Source organism: Ilyonectria robusta (genome assembly GCF_021365365.1).
Source record: "Ilyonectria robusta strain PMI_751 chromosome Unknown BGZ61scaffold_7, whole genome shotgun sequence".
In the NCBI taxonomy this organism is placed as follows: domain Eukaryota; kingdom Fungi; phylum Ascomycota; class Sordariomycetes; order Hypocreales; family Nectriaceae; genus Ilyonectria; species Ilyonectria robusta.
In genome coordinates this window covers 960,731-979,224 of record NW_025764441.1, presented here as the reverse complement: position 1 = coordinate 979,224, position 18,494 = coordinate 960,731, and the positions used below count along the sequence as shown (strand labels likewise).

At 54.6% G+C, this 18,494-nt stretch overlaps 6 protein-coding genes and 2 non-coding genes across 8 annotated transcripts; 7 read left to right on the top strand and 1 right to left on the bottom strand.

Moving 5' to 3' along the window:
* Positions 1-922: 922 nt before the first annotated feature.
* On the top strand, positions 923-1,897 carry BGZ61DRAFT_348536 (Alpha/Beta hydrolase protein; the record flags this gene model as incomplete). Its single annotated transcript, XM_046240070.1, has 1 exon — positions 923-1,897. The coding sequence occupies one exon, from the start codon at positions 923-925 to the stop codon at positions 1,895-1,897; it is 975 nt and encodes a 324-aa protein (XP_046106089.1).
* Positions 1,898-3,087: 1,190 nt separating this feature from the next.
* Positions 3,088-3,159, top strand: BGZ61DRAFT_t100. Its single transcript has one exon. It is a non-coding gene; the product is annotated as a tRNA-Asp (tRNA).
* A 158-nt stretch (positions 3,160-3,317) lies between these two features.
* BGZ61DRAFT_t101 lies at positions 3,318-3,389 on the top strand. Its single transcript has one exon. It is a non-coding gene; the product is annotated as a tRNA-Asp (tRNA).
* Positions 3,390-5,788: 2,399 nt separating this feature from the next.
* BGZ61DRAFT_349313 (LicD family-domain-containing protein) lies at positions 5,789-6,765 on the top strand (the record flags this gene model as incomplete). The annotated part of the gene is made up of 2 exons (XM_046240139.1): positions 5,789-6,555; positions 6,636-6,765. The coding sequence occupies 2 exons, from the start codon at positions 5,789-5,791 to the stop codon at positions 6,763-6,765; spliced, it is 897 nt and encodes a 298-aa protein (XP_046106088.1).
* A 552-nt stretch (positions 6,766-7,317) lies between these two features.
* Positions 7,318-10,035, bottom strand: BGZ61DRAFT_349460 (uncharacterized protein; the record flags this gene model as incomplete). The annotated part of the gene is made up of 3 exons (XM_046240149.1): positions 7,318-7,559; positions 7,612-9,711; positions 9,804-10,035. The coding sequence occupies 3 exons, from the start codon at positions 10,033-10,035 to the stop codon at positions 7,318-7,320; spliced, it is 2,574 nt and encodes an 857-aa protein (XP_046106087.1).
* A 635-nt stretch (positions 10,036-10,670) lies between these two features.
* On the top strand, positions 10,671-12,424 carry BGZ61DRAFT_211511 (uncharacterized protein). Its single transcript, XM_046238018.1, has 2 exons — positions 10,671-10,949; positions 11,067-12,424. Exons 1-2 carry the CDS (start codon positions 10,916-10,918, stop codon positions 12,167-12,169), a joined length of 1,137 nt encoding a protein of 378 aa, XP_046106086.1. The 5' UTR covers positions 10,671-10,915; the 3' UTR covers positions 12,170-12,424.
* A 213-nt stretch (positions 12,425-12,637) lies between these two features.
* Positions 12,638-15,905, top strand: BGZ61DRAFT_531051 (uncharacterized protein; the record flags this gene model as incomplete). Its single annotated transcript, XM_046253655.1, has 7 exons — positions 12,638-12,649; positions 12,735-12,986; positions 13,045-13,164; positions 13,216-13,857; positions 13,902-14,135; positions 14,180-14,515; positions 14,562-15,905. The coding sequence occupies 7 exons, from the start codon at positions 12,638-12,640 to the stop codon at positions 15,903-15,905; spliced, it is 2,940 nt and encodes a 979-aa protein (XP_046106085.1).
* A 252-nt stretch (positions 15,906-16,157) lies between these two features.
* BGZ61DRAFT_316227 (uncharacterized protein) lies at positions 16,158-16,928 on the top strand (the record flags this gene model as incomplete). The annotated part of the gene is made up of 1 exon (XM_046238870.1): positions 16,158-16,928. A coding segment is annotated over one exon (771 nt), but the record flags the coding sequence as incomplete, so codon positions are not given.
* Positions 16,929-18,494: the final 1,566 nt, after the last annotated feature.

Sequence of the window (18,494 nt, the reverse complement as noted above, 5' to 3'; positions counted from 1 at the left end):
TTGCAGTCTTGCCGGGGACCCTAGCACCATCAGTGGAAACCGAAGAAGATCAGCAGAATGGAAAAGAGGGGAGCCTACCACTCCGGTGGGCGTGTCCGGTGGGCTTCTCCGGTGGGATGGACATACGAAGGAACCATCAGTCGGTTTCTCTTGTAAGTTATCGGTCATGTTCGAATGCGGGGGGCAGAAGATGAGCGCCCAACATTGCGAGCAGAAATGGTATCTTCGTTATGCCACGGGCCGCAACGCCGTTAGCACATCCACTCATCCCCATGCCATTGCAGCCACACCATTTAGCACCCAATCATTAGCCCACGTCCCGGAATTTAGGGCTTGTCTATCCGCTGAGTTGAACTCTTGCCTCGTTATTACTGGGCAATCCCTGCCCTGTATCCTTCGCTACGCCGAGTACTGTCAATTCCACCCATTAATTTCTACTGCTAGACACCCAGACGGGGTCAAGCTGCATGTTTCTATGAATACTAGAAGAGTTTCCATTTAGCCTCTCATGTTGAACATGAGACTGAACGGTGAGGTCGGCCCTGTAATTCCGGGGCCAGTGATTAAAAGTGTCGGGTCTTGTCCTTCGCATGCGTCCTCCCTCCAAGCTCAATTATTTACACGCCTTCATCTCGACGGCCTTCAGTCATCGCCTCGCGGCTTCGCGCTTCCTCTCGCTTCCGAGGAGACCAGTATCCATTGGGGTGGTGACCAAGCATTGTCCCGTTGGATCCGCTTTCGGCAAACCATCATTGTCCGAGTAGGCTAGTGATTATGAATCGCGATTCCTCACACGACTTACATAGAAGGTAGAGAAACGTATAAATCGGCATTTAGCAGAGTGCATCTCAATCATCTTATTCCAGCCCATCGAACCATCTCTTCTCTCAATCACTTGGAGTCTCACATCACCACACTCAACATGACCGGACTCAGACTTGACCCTGAGTACTTCGAGGCCATTGCGTCAAGCCAGACAGGCGACAAACCGCCTCTTTTCAAAACTGCGTTTGAAATCCGCGAGTTTACGAACCCACTCTTGACTCAAGTCTTGGCCGCGTCTCCCTACCCATCCAATGTCACAGAAACCGTCTTCACCATCACAAGCTACGACGGTGCTGAGATCCAAGTCACGCGCTTCGCCTCCGACAAGGCCCTTGCCTCAGTTGTTCCAACTCCGGCTGTTGTCTATACACATGGCGGTGGACTCGTCGCCTGCAGCGTCAAGATCTTTGCTCCTCAGATTGCCCGACAAGCTCATGATAGCGATCTTCCCTACTTTGCTGTAGGCTATCGCTTAGCTCCAGAGAATCCTGCCCCCTGCGCCGCGGAAGACTGCTTTGCCGCACTCAAGTATGTCTCGGAGCATGCCGATGAATTCAACGTCGACCCTACCAAGATAGCCCTCCAGGGTGATAGCGCAGGCGGTGGTATTGCTGCTGGCGCTGCTCTCATTGCTCGAGACCGCCAGTTGAGTCCGCCCGTGGCTAAGCAGATCCTAATCTATCCCATGATTGATGATCGCACTGAGCTTCCTCCGGATGACCCTATCCTTAAGCTTTTATCCTGGCAGTCGAACGATAACGTGGTCGCGTGGAACGCGTACGTCGGTGAGGATAAGCGTGGGAAGCATGACGCCGATATCTCGCCATATGCCGCACCCGCGCGAGCCACTAGCTTACGTGGTCTGCCGGCAACATACATTGACGTCGGAACCTTGGATCTATTCAGAGATGAGGACATTGTATACGCAGCCCGCTTGGCCAAGGATGATGTAGAGGTCGAGTTCCACCTGTGGCCAGGTCTCCCTCACGGATTTGAGGGTGTCCCCGCCACGAGTTGGTACAAGAGGGCGCATGAGAGTCGTCTCAGCGCACTCCGGAGAATTGGTGTATAATTTCAGCGAAATTCATTTCATGATTCTTATCATTGAAACCGGTGGTTTATCTTCGAGACTCTTGTGTACTCGGGCTATAGTATGAGTACTCACTTAATGACAGTAATGAGACACCTTCACTGTCACTAAAGCCCGGAGATGTGGTCAGTAGTTGATAGAGATCTCATAATTCAAGTATAAGTTCAACAATAGCCCATTGTACATAGACAGAAGAACCTCTACCATGCGCACCTCTCAATGATATTATCATAAGCTAACCATCCTCTTCTTTTCATCCTCATCATCCATATTCTCGCTAGGTCAAAGCTGGTATTTCATAAACAATAAAGCAAGACTCAATAGAACGGCCAAGACATCTATCAGTGCCTGCATAGTATCCAGTCCCTTGTTATAGTCACTAGACAAGACTCCAGACACACAACCCGCAAGAATAGAAAAGAAAACTCCGAGACCGATTTCTCTAGAAAGTTTTGTTTTTGAAAGGCGCCACGATATGACACACACTTGTACGGGGCCATGCTCGGTCCATGGGGCATCTTGAGCGACGTGGAACCTTTTGTACATTCTTGAGAGATTAGACATCTCAGAATCACGATGGGGTTATCTTCAAGCTACTTTGGGAGTGAGATCCACCGTCTGGGGTCCCAATATATTTTTTGCCATTTCTTGCTTGTCTTGAAGGTCAGGATGAGAGAGCTTATGAGCGAGTTCAGTCAATTAATATACTAAGCAAGGCCAACCTTCACTAATCATTTGCCTCAGAAACCACACCATCCAGCACGACCAAGCGGTGGAAAAAATCGCAGACCAAATAACAAGGGGTTTCAACTACTTTGATAGATCTAATATTCGTTCGGATCTTTTGAACTGCTTGCAACCAGTTTCAGAAGTCGTCGATTGTATGGCTGCAACCCCACTCACACTCTCCCCACCCCCAACCCCTTTACAGTTCATGTTTTCCTATCCTAGCTGAGGCGATGCTCATGAGTATCTCCCCAATAATGTAATTTCATTTTAAGTCGTTCATCTTCGATAGGGCAAGGGTACTAGGACCCATGTGCAGCGACGGCAAGTTCGCACGGGCATTCTGTGACGGCCGACTCGGGGCAGCACAACATCGCGGGCTTATATACCTCTTCTGGAACGAACTGACCAATGAACTCGCTACAATGGTTGTCCACAACCATCCATCTTCCGTAGTATAGTGGTCAGTATGCAAGCTTGTCACGCTTGAGACCCGGGTTCAATTCCCGGCGGGAGAGTTCGCCACATGTGTAAACACATGAGATTAATTTTTTGGTTCTTTTTGCGCTAAAACACCACCGATTTTTTTCTGGCGCTAGGGCACGCGGGGGTTATATGCTTCAGTCTCTGGACCCCTGCCATCGAACTCGCTACAATGATTGCTCACAATCATCCATCTTCCGTAGTATAGTGGTCAGTATGCAAGCTTGTCACGCTTGAGACCCGGGTTCAATTCCCGGCGGGAGAGTCGCCTCATGTGGAATAACACATGGTCTTCATTTTTTGGTGGTTTCCAGATCTGGTGATGTGGGGCGGCGGTTGAGGGGCTTTATCAATCAGGGCCCGGACCGGCGCCAATAGGCAAAAACGAAGGACATACATCCTGGTTTTTGTAAATCATTGGCTCACGGTTCTTATGTTTCAAATTGGCCGGCTAGTATTGTATGAAGTTCGAAGGCGAAGGTCATGCATGGGTTGGTTGACAGGGTTGGTTGGCACGGGAGACGGCGTCTACGGAACTCGGCACCGTTATACTGGCAGCGTCCCAAGACTGGAGCGCCTGGAGAATTCATTGCAACACACACTGCAGGGAGGCGCATCAGATATGCCACAGCCGACAGTTGCCACTTCAGTTGAGGATCCTCAAACTACTCGCCATGCAACATCGTGCCTGGTAATGGTGGGACTGTGTCATCCCTCCAGGACCATGGGTTTCATCTGTGTTCTTCGTAGCACTCGCTAACTACTAGCCATGCACTGAAAGCTCCCAATGGTGAACGATGCTATCGAGAGTGCATCTGTCCAAAAAGCCATTATGGGAGATATAGTGAACTCTAAGAGCAGGATCTTCTTGGGGCTTTACCCAGAGAGTTAGGTGGCTACCAAAGGATAACGGCCGAAATGAAGTCAGTCAGTTAAGCAACACTTGGAGGGGTAATTCCATGTCAGAACAGACCAGAATGGCTTTCCTTGTGGCGCACTTTGTAATGGCAACCAGGCTTCAATCTGTAGAGCCACGGAGCGGGATTTATATTGATCGTGACTGTATGAGAACACTGTAGACTTGACCAATGCCAATTAGGGCTACCCTCTCCGATGTCACAGAATCATCGGCACAACTCATAACGTGCCCAAGAGTCCAATGCTAGGTAGGATAAAGAGTTGTGTTTAAAACAGCGATTTATTAACGGTGGTTTCTGGAAGCTCTTGAAGGTGGTACAATCATTTATGTGGCGCATGCGAAATGGTCCACGGTGGATAGAGAGGCGCTGCGCTTTGGAAGACGCGCGCCTGTAAGGGTCGGTGAGAGGCGTCCAGCAAAGTCGATGGTATCACCGATGGATCTCACCACAGAGCATACTTATCCAACAAAGGGGGAATCCTCTGTCTGGCAGTGTCACAGCAAGGTACCAAGAGGCTAATTGGTCTTGTGGTGTCCTCAAAATTTGCTAGGAGGGAGGGGGTACGTCACCCGAGGCTTGGCTCATTTCACCATGCAACGTCGCGTCCTGTAAAAGGCTTCAGTGCGAGACAGCACACGACTCACTTCCACAACGGGGCGTAGCGCAGATGAAGGGGTCCGAGTGTGACGGACAGGACGGAGAATGCTGGGGGACTCCCCTTACTATTTAATTTAGGGCATGCGGGAGGATTAATTAGCATGATTGCGACGAGTTGAAACGGTCACACACTCTGTCGAAGGGGGTGAGCGGGTGTGGCGAAATCCGGTAATATGAGCTGAGAAAGGGACATTGTTGGTTCGCATTAATGCGGGGCAGGATTACGTTGCCCTGCCTGACCCGGGGACTTGGGGAGTTTTGGTAGGGGTGAGGAGGCCCGCCCTGGGGGAGAGAGCGCTGAAGGACAGTGGACTAAGACAGTGGACTCAGTTAAGTCAGTCAGTCGGTCGAGAATGAGGCAGGCAGAGCGGCGTGAAATGAACGAAGCAAAGAGAGTTAGTGCTACTTAGTAGTCCTACTCACTACTACTCCAAATTGCACGGATCCGGCACACAAAGTTGGCCGTGGCTGAGGCTGTGTGCCGAGTTATGCGCGTATCGACTGCAGTCGGCCATGCCTCCCTGCAGATTACGTACCACCAGCGTACGCCCAGTACGTATTCACTGGCCCCGTTCCAGCGGTCCAGCCTTGTGGCCAGTCGCCTAGACTCCTTCGGGCAAAGAGGCGCGTGCCGGGTTCCCTTCCCGCTGCGCTGCTTGGCCGCTTTCCGCGTTTCCCCCAGGCTTTACCCACTAAGTAAACCTCCTTGACTCCGGCGTCCACGCGGCGATCCTCCCATCACTCATCATTCATCTTCCATTCCTCTCCCGATCGCCCACCTCACTTCTACCTCATTCGTGCCATCTCCCCTCTCCTTTGCGCTACGGGTATCCGCTACGTTAATTGTACTTTTATTTGCTTGGTTGGCGACCTTATTCTGCTCCTCCGCTGCTCTGCATCTTTCTGTACCCTTCCGCGTATCGCTTTGGGATCTGATTCACCCCTCGACCCTCAATCTCACCACCTCGCCCAACACATCACAGCGCCCACACCTGCCCCTACGACCCAGCTTCAACTCACCTCATTCACCACTGCTTCAACCTATTCCTCGATTCCTCTCCGCCCTATCGCGGCACCCACACCCAAGATGCCCTCCCTCAAGTCGCTCCTTGTCTGGGGCCTCACCTCCCTCTCGCCCGCTCTCGCCTCCCGCTCTCAACCTCGCGATGCTGTCGACGACACCCACTCGCTGTCTCGCCGTGCCGATAAGACGCCGAAATACTTTAACGAAGCTGGCGGCACTCTCGAACTCGGCCACTACGACAAGCGATTCTTCCACGACAAGGTCCCCTACGCCCAGCACCGCTTCGTCTTGCGCGATCTCGCCCGCAGCTACATCAGCACAATGAACAGCTACGGCGTCGAGACGTGGTTGGCCCACGGTACCCTCCTCGGCTGGTGGTGGAACGGCCAGATCATGCCCTGGGACTACGATCTCGACGTCCAGCTCACCAACACCTCCATGCTGTGGCTCGGCGACAATCTCAACCGCACCGAGCACGAGTACAACTACACCACGCCTGCGACCGGCGAACTCGTCTCCAAGCAATACCTGCTCGACATCAACCCCCACCATGTCGATCTCGACAGGGGTGACGGCATGAACATCATCGACGCCCGCTGGATCGACAAGCAAAACGGCATGTACATTGACATCACCGTTCTGCGCGAACGTGAGGAGGAGCGCCCAGGTGTCTGGAGCTGCAAGAACAAGCACCGCTATCACAGCCAAGACCTGTGGCCTATGCGCATTACTGAGTTCGAAGGCGTCAAGGCCAGAGTCCCCTACAACTTTGAAATGATTCTCATCGACGAGTACAAGACCAAGAGTCTCGTCGCCGAGGAGTGGTCAGCGTAAGTTTATTCCATTTATTTGACGTTGCCCTGCAACGACAAGCTTTTCATGCATTGCGGAAAGACTAACTCAATTCCAGACACCGCTGGGATCGCGATATCAAGCAGTGGGTCAAGATGGACCCCGAGGAGGAGAAGCAGCGACACCTCGAAGCCGTCGAACTGAAGAAGCAAGAACTCCGAGCACGCCCCTCAGTGGAAACCAGCTAAACAACAAACCCCCACCCGTTACAAATTCGACATTGCTCTCACGCATCACGCGTGTCTCCTTCATCGCTGGCGTCACCTCTGACCGCCTTGCGACACCCTCGAGACGAGAGCCTTTGTACATCTAATGACTCCCTCACTGTCGCCTATTCCCTCACGGTTTCAGGAATGAGCGTCTGCTTTTTTGTTTACTCGGAGTTGGATAGGAAGAATTGGCGTTTTGCGGGCGCTCTGCGAATGGGTCGCACATCCCCCCCTATCGCGTGCCCGAGCTGGACATATCGCATCTTTGGTCTTTGGCGTTGAGCCTGGCGGCCGGTACACTTGGATGCAGCGGTTGTCACGGTGCTTTTGATGGACTCGAGCACCTTTGAGGCTGTTGGATACCCGGATAGGATAATCCGATGGGGAAATCATGTCTATATTCTGCTGTGGGCTTGAGTAGCTTACTATGCATACCTTGGAGTATTCCATGAAGCACTGGTTGTTTAATAATGACCTGTCAATAAAATAAACCAATGCCGAATACGTGGTCTTGTACCACCAACACTCCATTTAAGAAGTCTCTCGCTGGGTATCGTTTTCTCCATCTGAAATCAGAGACTCCTTTATCCACGTTCTCCATCTGACGCTCCTGCTCTCCTGCCACTGCCCAAACCCTCCGGCCCCGAGATCGACGAGTGGCGCCATGCTAGGCCGCCCGTGAGCGCACTGGAATGGAAATGCGCACTGCGATAGTCGGGAGATGAGCTTGACACACTCGTCGTTACTGAGTGGATCGTTAAACATGATGGCGCCTGGGAAATGTCAGTAATGGTTTATTCTATGACGCGGGAGACGTACTTCGACACGCTCGAGAATGGAGCATCTCCAGAATCCCTTGGGGACAGCCGTGGAAGCGCGAGATCCAGGGCGTGTCGGTACCTGGACTCAAAATGCGCGAGCGTGGGGGAGCGCCGTCGTCGACGATGTGCCAGATCTCTTTGCGGAGGACGTCAATCAGAAGGCGAGGTTCCTGGCGGCACCGCTCTAGAATGCTCGGCGGTAGGCCGGTAACGATGACCCTACTTCGCTCTGAATCTGGCTCGGGTATCGAGGGGGTGTTGTAGATGATGCCCCAAGCAGCGAAGTGTTGGCGGTGATGTTCCAAGAGGTCGTGCTCTTTTGATGAGACCTCAAATACCAACGGCCGTGCCAGCACCTCAACTTTAGGGTTGGTGTCGCCGCTGGTTTTATTGGTGAAATAGCCAGCCATTAGGTCCTCAAGTCGACAGCGCTCGTCCACTGCGTGCTGGTCAAGCATGACCAAGGCACAGCTGCGCTTCCCAGTCTTCGAATCTCCGGCTGCCACGTCTTCCAGCGGCAGCTTGACCAGGATGAACTTGCGGTCGACTTGCGATATCACCGTGGCTTGAGCCAGGGCATGCCGCGATATCCTGCCGCTCAGGCTCATGGTCGCGGCATCAAAGTTAACGCCGTGTTTGCAGCAGTGGTGCGACGGCGCATCGGTGTCGTCTATTTTGGGGATCGAAGAATGAACGGTCTTGAAGACGGGGTTTTCCCAGGACTGAATCACATTTTGAAGCCACTTGCTAGGTTGTCGAGGTTGCTCCATTCCCGGGTTGTCAGATCGTTTGGGGTTCGCTGGAGGTAGACCGCTGTCGGTAATAACGACTTCGGAACCAGAGGGGGACCTAGACATAACTTCAGGTTCGGGCGAGGGCTCATCAAACGGCTTGCGCAAGAGCTTACCCCCTTCGCCAACCAACGGAGCTGGGGGAGCATTTTCTGGTTCCTTTCTCCTGATGTCAACCGTCTTCGTAGAGATGTTCAGTGGCGTCGCTTTCCCAATCTTGACCCGATTCCAGTCATCAAAAGGACTGTCAGCTCTCCTTTGTGTAGCATCTGGCCCCAAGCTTCGCGGAACAGAGTTGGCCCTCGAGCTACTAGACGAGGTAGGCTGTCTTTTAGACGATTTCCTAGATCGGCTGATCGTTTTCGATGTAGAAAACACCGACTCATCCTTCCCCAAATGAACCTTTCGAGGACGATGGTGATGCTTCTTGAGGAAGCCATAGCATGTTGCCTTCAACAAATCGAGGATAGCTGTGAGGGTCTGTCCTTGGGCGTCCAGTTTGTTTACAGCACTGGAATCCGTCGTCACAATCTTCAAGTAAAACATCGGCCACTTCTCGATTCCCTTGCGACTCCGAAGTTCTTTACCCGTGAAGCCGTCTAGCTTGGGAGAATTTCGCGTCTGGCTATCGTCTCCTTCAATAACGCCGAAACTCGAGTTCTGGAAGACTCTGTTGATCTCTTCGTAGAGCACGTCAGTGCCAAACTCATTGACAACGGGGTGGATTCCCAGACTAATAAACTGGGACCGGCGTGTTGCGACTGGATTCTCGCAGATGCAACCTTTGACGATGACGGAGCCTGACGATGCCGAGATGGGAATCCACGAGTCGGCATCACTGGAGTCTGCAAGCAAGGCTTGGGTGAGGAGCCTCGATGTTCGGGATACGGCGTCTGATTTGTCACTAGGGCGAAACCGGAGCTCGCGTTGTGTAACAGGGTTGTTCAACGAGACGGTAATGCCCGATGGCCAAGCAAGCAGCAGCGCCACGACGTCTCGAATCAATGCCGACCAATCTTTGTCGAGGGTCGCACGCTCAACCATGGCAGCGCGCTGCTTGACTCTGACAGGCATGGAGCCAAACAGGTCCCGAACAATGACGCGGGTTCCATGGTCAAAATTGACGAGGCTTTGCTCGGGAGGCGCTGGGAGGTTCCTGGCGAGGACGTTGGAGTTGTGGATGGAGATGGAGTTGTGCGAAAGATGGCTCTGGTGACGAGACGTGATTGACAGCAAGGAGAGTGTTGCTAAGGATGCCAGGAAGTCGCCGTGCTTCCCATGCACTGTTGCTTTTGATGGGAATCGCGACGTGTCTATACAAAGCAGATGTCAGTAAGCGCCGGGGTATATACAGCTGCATGGCGGATGGGTCTGGCCCGTCTGGGATGGATCTAGGGTTGCGTACGGTGGAGCTTCCCAATGCCGCCAGTGTCCCTGAACTCGTCGGGGGTAATGCCGGCTCCGTTGTCCTCAACTGTGCAGTTGCCGCGGGCGTAGTCGACCGAGATGTTTACTTTGGAGGCGCCGGCATCCAAGGCATTGACGAGGAGGCCGCAGGCTACGGCCTTGAGCGAGGTGATGACCACGGAGGACTTGATCTTGTCGACGACATCGCTGGGCAGCTGGCGAATGGACATGGCCTGTGGGCTTCAGTCCAGCATGGCTTGGTGCAGCCGGTGGTGATCAGGCAGTGGTCAGGCCGTGGTTGATATGGTCAGGCTGTGAAGCCAATGGAATGGTGAGAGAGCTCAAGACGGAGAGCTAGCAGCACTGAGCAGCCGCTGCGCTGACCCGTCTTGGCGGGGATTTATTTAGCAGTGTGACGTCGCCATGTCAGGGGTCAGCGTGTCTTGGCTTTGCTGAAAGCGCACAAGGCGTGGCGCCAATGATGAAGGCTGCATCTGAATGGCCAAAGCTGCACCTGAATGGCCAAAGCTGCATCGGCAATGCACAATGGCCTAGTATCTCTGGTGTTTGGCCGCTGACTTGGTGGCCACTCGACCTGGTGGCCGCCTAGCGATTCCATTGCTCCCTGTGTCACCGTATACTTATCCCAGCTCACCGTCGTACAAAGCAGTTAGCTAGCAGTTAGGCTGGCTTCCCCTAAGCTGCTCCGCCTCAAAGCTTGGGCTTGGGCTTGGGCTTGTCATTGTCAGCCCGTTCTCCTGGGTTCATTTGCCTTCCCTCCAGATCGCCCTCACGTGATCCTTCACCTCCCGTCCATCGCCGCATTCAGCCGCCATCTTCAACCATGCCATCCATGCAACGCTGGTGACGCCGCTCTCCTTGGACTCCTCGTTGGCTCGTGCCCCTCACTCACTCGCGTCTCTCTATATACCGATCGACATCGCCAACCTGACGTTGCCTCACCGGCTCCTCCTCTATTCCTGCCATTGAGCCCCCGCCTCCGTCATCCCGCTGCCCAACACTGGTGCCCAGCATCACAGCGTCGCCTTGACGGCCCTTCATCATCCCACTCCTCCATCGCCGAGCTCCGACTCCAACTCACGAACTCTCATGGCTACGACCGACACCCTCCCCCAGACTCATGGTAAACCCGCCGTTCCCTCTTGTCTTGCCCACTTGGTTCACCACTCTCAACCGAACCCCCCGCATACGCCCAACTTCCAGACCATGTTACAATCGCCTGAAGCTAACCCATCGCCAGACCGTCAAGGCCCGCGCCGACGGCCCTTCTCAACATGGGTCAAGAAGCTGACCAACTTCAAATCCTCCTCCGACGCCGACCGTCCCAAACGACACAAGATCAAACGCAGCCCGAAGAAGAACAACCCATACCCCGAGTCGGGGCAGGTCGGGAATGGTGCCACAAATGACACCAGTGCCTGTACCTTCTCTACCGTGCCCTCCGGCAGTAACACAAGCGTAGCCCAGTCATCCCGCATATCCAGGGATGGCCAGGCAACTCCTACCATCGGACGGAGGAGCCTGGTAGGGACCGTGTCGACAGATCGCGAAGGGTCGCGCTCCATCAGCGCTCCCAGCCACGGGGCCAGCTCGCTAGCAGGGACGAGCCGCACAGCTGGAGGGGGCGTCGATTCAAGGCGTGGGGAAGACAGCACCTTTTCGAGCCCAGCGCCATCAGTTCGGTCGTTGACGACCACTTTGACCACGATTCAATCCATGGCACCCAACCACACCGGCCAGGGACATGGTAGCACTTCGAACCAGAACCAAAATCAGACCAACGTCCAGTTCAGCCAGCCCTTCCCGACAACATTCCCAGCGTCTGCAATCCCTGCACACCTTGCACCGACCGGCAACCCAACAACGTACAATGCTGCCACGGCCAACAATCTCCTGACCGACAATGCGTCCATCCTGACCTTGGCATCTTCCAGCAAGCGCCGACGCCGACGGTCTCTCGACACGGACGCCTCCGTTAGAGCACTGGCACCATCCTCCCTTTGGGGTGGTAGTCGAGAGAGTCTGCCACTCAGTGTTCTCAGTGCCAACATCGACATGTCCAACATGCCACCCACGCCAGGGCTTCACGGCTCGCGCATCGGGGCTGAGCGCACCAGTATATACTCAGCTACAGGTGTTATGCCGGCGATTCCAGGCGACCGCAGCAGCTTCTATGCCAAGCAGGGCGACGGTGCCAGTGTCAGGAGCGGTCACCTGGGACATGGCAGAGCCAACAGCGTAAACGGCAGCATTGGTGGCTTGAGCAGTCCTCTGGTCAGCCCACGAGAAATGCCAGGCGAGACCATGGAGAAGGGAAAAGGGAAAGGCAAGGATGAGAGCTGAGAACTAGAGCTGAGAGCTAGAGCTAGAGCTAGAGCTTAGAGTTGAGAGCTGAGAGAAGAACCATGCCATCAAAGGAGGAATTATTGTTTGTGTGGTTATGAATGATGGATGTACTTATTGGGATTGGCAGGTGAATTTGGTCGGGTTTGGCGGCACTTGACGGTTATTTGGGTCCTTAGAGTTTGGTTCAGCACTGATAGTCAAGAGGGACACTACATTCCCGTAATAACAATACATGATACCCTTGAAGCGTTATTGCAATAGTTCTCAGTCGTCCTGGATCTGTGATTGCATGTGATGTGACCCAGAGTCGCCTCAGGGGATTCGCGGTGGGCCTCTGTACAGCCACTGTGGCGCCAGGCAAGCTCCGCTAGAGCTCCCAAGCTCACAGCGCGTAAGTGTCCCACCATCGTCATCGCGCGGCCTCGGTGCATCTCCCAACCACATCAACACTCCAGATGCGTCAAGATGGCCCTCTCGGTACGTGCGCCTCTGTCAGGCGCCCAGACGCCCCTTTTAAATCGGGCGCTTGCATTCTGGGCAGTTCGCTAATCCGTCCTGACAGTGGAAGTCGTTTGACTTCTTCGACGTCGCCAAGATCCCCCTCCCGACCGAGGAAACCCAACAGCTCTTCGAAGGCAACGAGATCTCCAGCATCTGCACAGGCTCCGACAGCTTCTTCCTCGGCTCGCACGATGGATGGGTCAGCATCATTGGCAAGACCTGGAACGTCATCCGGCGCTTCCAGGCGCATGAGACCGGCAGCATCACCCACATGCGCCAACTCGAAGGAACAAGCGTGCTGGTTACGGTTGCGGTGAGTGCTGCCTTGCACCGCGGCGTGGAGTGTGAATAGTTGCTGATGTGGATCGCAGGAGGACATGAGCAGCGAGCCCGTACTGAAGGTCTGGGCTCTCGACAAGCTAGTCAAGAAGACGAACTTGCCGACATGCTTGAGCACGCTGAGCATAAACAATGGAAGGCGGCAATTCCCCGTAAGTTGTCCCTACGGCTCGAATGCAATGGTTGAGCTGACTTGAGCAAAGATATCTGCCTTTGCGGCAGTGGACGACCTCAAACAGATTGCAGTCGGATTCGCCAACGGTTCCGTCACCGTAATCCGAGGCGACCTCATCCACGACCTCGGAACAGCGCAACGAATCGTGTTCGAATCCGAAGAGCCCGTTACCGGCGTTCAGCTCGCGATGGAAGCCCAGCTAACGACGCTGTTTGTTTCAACCACATCGAGAATATTGAAGCTGGGGCTCTCGAAGAAGGGCCATGGACTGCCGCCCAAGACTGTGGAGGATGTCGGGTGTGGACTGGGCTGTATGACTCTTGACCCTAGGACAGGCGATGTCGTGGTTGCGCGAGAAGACGCCATCTATACCTACACGCTCGAGGGGCGTGGCCCACCCCGGGCCTACGAGTCGCCCAAGAGCTTAATCACCATCTACCAGGACTATGTGGCTCTTGCGTGTCCACCTTCAACCTCGAGCGGCAAGGATTCCGAAGCTATGAGGCGCCGGTATGGCGGCAGCACTACGAATCCGCTGTTCAATGCCTCTACGTTTGTGCTTCTAGACACCGATCTCCGCGTCATCAGCCATACCGAGACGCTAATGTCCCCGGTCAAGTTCTTTGCTGAAATCTGGGGCGATTTTTTTACCATTGCCCAGGACGGAAAGGTAGGTGCTTTGTCCCGAGTTGCTTACTATTCTAACATTGATAGATTCACCGATATCATGAAAAGACTCTCCAGCAACGGCTAGAGATGATGTATCAGCGCAACATGTTCCCCTTGGCCATCGAGCTAGCTCAAAAGTCTGGTCTGGATGGTGAACAGCAAAGCTTGATTTACCGCCGATTCGGTGACCACTTGTACCAGAAAGCAGACTACGACGGGGCAATGGTCCAGTACATCCGAGCCATCGACACAACTGAGCCATCACAGGTCATTCGCAAGGTACGTGTGCTGGTTTGAGACGCGAAGGTATCTAACAGTAGTAGTTCCTCGACACGCAACGCATCCACAACCTAATTCAGTACCTCGAACAACTCCACGAGCACAGGAAGGCGACGGCTGATCACACCACGCTCCTCCTCAACTGCTACGCCAAACTCAAGGACATAAACAAACTTGAAAAGTTTATCAAATCTCCAGGCGACCTCAAGTTTGATCTGGACACGGCCATTACAATGTGCCGCCAGGGTGGATACTACGAGCAGGCGGCGTATCTTGCCAAGAAGCACGGCGAGACCGACTTGGTTGTCGACATCTTGATAGAAGACTCGAAGAACTACAGCGAAGCCCTAGACTTTATTTGGGGGCAGGACCCAGAAATCGTTCGTTTTTCGACTAGCATACACGGAAACCAGCTAACGTATCTAGGCTTATCCATGCATGCAAAAATACGCCAGAGTTCTCATTGAGAACTGCCCCCAGGACGCGACGAGATTGTTCGTGGACTACTACACTGGGAAATATAGGCCCAAGCAGACAGTTGTTGTGGCTATTGATGAAGTCGAGACGCCTTCAGGGGGTGGATTCGCGTTTGGCGGCGCAGTCCAGAACCTCTCTAACCTCCTCCCCTTGCCATATATGAACACTGCGGCTGTTGCGTCTCCAGGAACCCCAACTAATGGAAAGGCTACGGTGAGCGACTCGGCACTGGCCCTAAACGCCGACGATGTTCCAGCGCCAAAGTATACCCCTCCAACTCCCCGAACGGCATTTTCATCATTCATCGATCACCCCGATGAGTTCATCGTCTTCCTGGAGGCGTGTCTGGAAGAAAAGGACGTCAAATCGAGTGACCGCACGGACCTGTACACGACTCTGTTTGAAATGTACTTGTACAAGGCTGGTGAGAAGAAAGGACAGCATCACAAGGAAGAGTGGGAGGCCAAGGCGAAAAAGCTCATCGAGGGAGAGCATATTCCCATGGAGAGCTCAAACGTGCTGCTTCTGTCGCATCTGTCCGACTTCCAAGACGGCACGGTGTTGGTTAAGGAGCAGGCGGGTCTTTTGTCGGACATTTTTAGATCCTACACGTCGGCCAAAGACACGCGAGGCGCGATGAAGGCGTTGAGGAAGTACGGGCCCGAAGAGCCTCAACTCTACCCGGCGGCACTAGCGTATCTGACTTCAGACCCTAAAGTCCTGGAGGAGGCGGGGCCAGATGAGCTTGCCAATGTTTTAAACAAGATTGACAAGGACGGGCTCATGGCCCCGTTGCAGGTGATCCAGACGCTCGTTGGACGATCAGCTGGAGGAGGTGTGGCGACCATGGGAATGATTAAGCCGTATCTCCATGAAACGATTACGCGGGAGCGCAAGGAAATCGCATCCAACCGTCACCGCATCAACACACTCCGAACCGACACAGAGAAGCGGCGCGAGGAGTTGGCGGACCTCGGGACCAAGCCGGTCGTGTTCCAGGCGACGTGGTGCTCCGACTGCAGCCAGCGACTGGATCTCCCGGCGGTGCACTTCCTGTGCAAGCACAGCTTCCACCAGCGGTGCGTGCGCAACGGCGACAAGGAGGGCGAGGCCGAGTGTCCCAAGTGCGCCGGCGAGAACGACGTGATCCGCAAGATGCGCGAGGGCCAGCGCGAGCGCGCCGGGAAGCACGAGCTGTTCAAGGCGGACCTGGATAACAGCGAGGATCGGTTCGGGACGGTGGCCGACTGGTTCTCGAGAGGTGTGATGGATGCTGGACAAAGTGCGGAGTAGCGATGGGTGCAGATGAAGGAGTTGCGGGTTGCATTGTTGGACTTGTCTTATTTTCTCTCGGGTATTAGGTAAATATATATAGGTGTTGGGATCTTGTCAATGCGAGAGCGAGCATATCATCGAGTCGAGTCTTTGGCTTCCGCGACGTTTTTCATCAGCCCCACGTCGTCCCTCACCTCACCTGTACATTCACCTCATTCTCACAGCATCAACGCCATGGTCACATCACCACCAGCCGCAATGCGTCGCCCAGATCCCAAATCCCTCGTCTCCTTCTTCTCCCGCGCCCTCTCCTCCTTCCAGTCCTCCCCCGATGCATTCCGCGTCCTGTGCACGCTGCCCCACGCCAGCGACCCCGCGCCGCGTCGCCCCGTGAAGCCCGTGGACCGCCTCGTCGTGCTGGACTCGAGCTTCAACCCGCCGACGAGGGCGCACGCGAGCATGGCGCGGGCGGCGCTGGAGGGCGGTGGGGGCGAGGGCGGGCGTTTGGTGCTGCTGCTCAGCGTGAACAATGCCGACAAGGCGCCCAAGCCGGCGAGTTTTCCCGTCCGGTTGGGGATGATGGATGCGATGGGGAGGGAGTTGCTTGAGGAGATGAGGGCAAGGAGTGGCAGTGAGGGTCATGAGTTGGAGATTGACGTAGCTGTTACGACGATGCCTTTCTTCCACGACAAGGCGCAGACCATCACGCAGTCAGGTTTCTACACGAATCCCCCGGCGACACCGCCGCCTACACAGACCTTCCTAGCCGGCTTCGACACGCTGGTGCGCATCTTCAACCCCAAGTACTACGGCCCGTCGCCGCCGGGCGCAACAACCTCGCCGATGCAGCGCGCGCTGGGCCCGTTCTTCGCCGGCGCGCGGCTCCGCGTGACGACGCGGCCCGACGAGCAGTGGGGCGGCGCGGATGCGCAGCGGGCGTACGTGGAGCGGCTGGCGCACGGCGCCCTGGAGGACGTCGGTGGCGACGGGGCGTGGGCGGCGAGGGTGGATGTCGTGGAGGGTGATGCGGCGGAGGAGGATGTGAGTAGTTCGCGGGTGAGGGAGGTTGTGCAGGGTGGTGGGGATGTTGATGGGTTGGTGGGAGGGGAGGTGAAGGCGTGGATTGAGGGGGAGAAGCTGTATCGTGGGGAGAGGAGTGGATTGTGAAGAGTATTCACGTTTGTGACGAGTGGGATGTGTTTGTGATGATGCTTTGAGCGTAGACATGATGTTAGTGTTGATCAAGTTGCGACTCGAAATAGTTGGTTCTCTTGTCTGACAACTGCCAGCTTCTGCCCAAAGCCCAAGTCAACACTGCCAACGAGCAAAAACACAACAAAAAGCCTGACACATGTTCTCGATTCGACCTGCAATTCAAAGTCGGCTCTCGATTTGTCACAAAGCTAGAATCTATCCCATGTTGAAGTTGAAGATGGCTACAGGGTAGGCTCGATCGAACTGAGTGCGCAGAACCCACATTCGATAGTCAGTCAAGACATGGCTGATGCGGATCTTATCAAGGAGAGAACGTCCATCGTGAGTTCTTTGTTCCTCCGCCAGATATATGTCTTGGAAATTGTTATATCTGACCAGAACAAGTCTCACGCGGTGGTCATTGCAAAACATGACGACAGTGTACGGATGAAACCACGTGAACTCAGCTGGATAACCCTTTGCTACCATGACACTGCCAAGTAGTGCTGCACGATACACCAAAGTACCTGTATGCACATCGAGAAGTACCTGGTTCATGTAGTCCAGATATTACCTTACATTGCGGCTCTGCATATCTGCACAAGACAGTGAACACGACAGCATCCTAATTCACAACTGAAGAGTGCAGCACCCATACGCATAAAGCACACCCACAGACGGTGCAGTTTCACAGCTTGTACAGCATTATCCAAGCTGCCTCCCCTGGCCCCCGAGAGCCGCCACGGCCCAGGGTCCCATGAGGCTCACAAGTGCAAAACTCCGTCTCCCAGAGCCGCAACACGTCCACCAAGACCCGAGCGATTCGTCCAACCTCTTGCAAATTCACATGCAAATGGATCCCTCATCAAACCTCTGTCCAGTCGCTCCAATCTCAAAGGCAAGAACCCACTCCTCGGCCTCACTCTCAAGGGCACCGTTGCAAGATTCTCGCTGTCGCTGCCTGCGAGTGGTTGCACCTCTACCGACGAGAGGCTGGCGCATCCACAGCTGCGGGGCCCGCTGTCACTTAGCGTGCGCGCCTTGTGGGTGCGACCCTGCAGCGGGCAAGAAAATTCTGCCGCTCAAAACTTTTAGGCGGTGAGCGAGGTGATTTCGGCCCCACCCGTTTCCGTATAAAGTCTTCGCAGGCCCTTCTCGGTTTGGACTTTTCTTCTTTCTTCTTCACGTCGACAATACTTCAGTAAGCCTACCCCTACTAGAGCACTCTCCAGAGCAGCCCGCGCTCGCATCTCACCATCTTGAGCTTGCCTGCGCCAGCTTCTCTGGCGATCTCTTGCTACCACCCTCTCCCACACAGTCCGCTAACCCACATCCGCAGGAGAATCATTTCTATAGTATTCGACCTCCTCTTGGTTCCCTAAAAGAGCCACAGATCCCACCCTGGTTGATGAG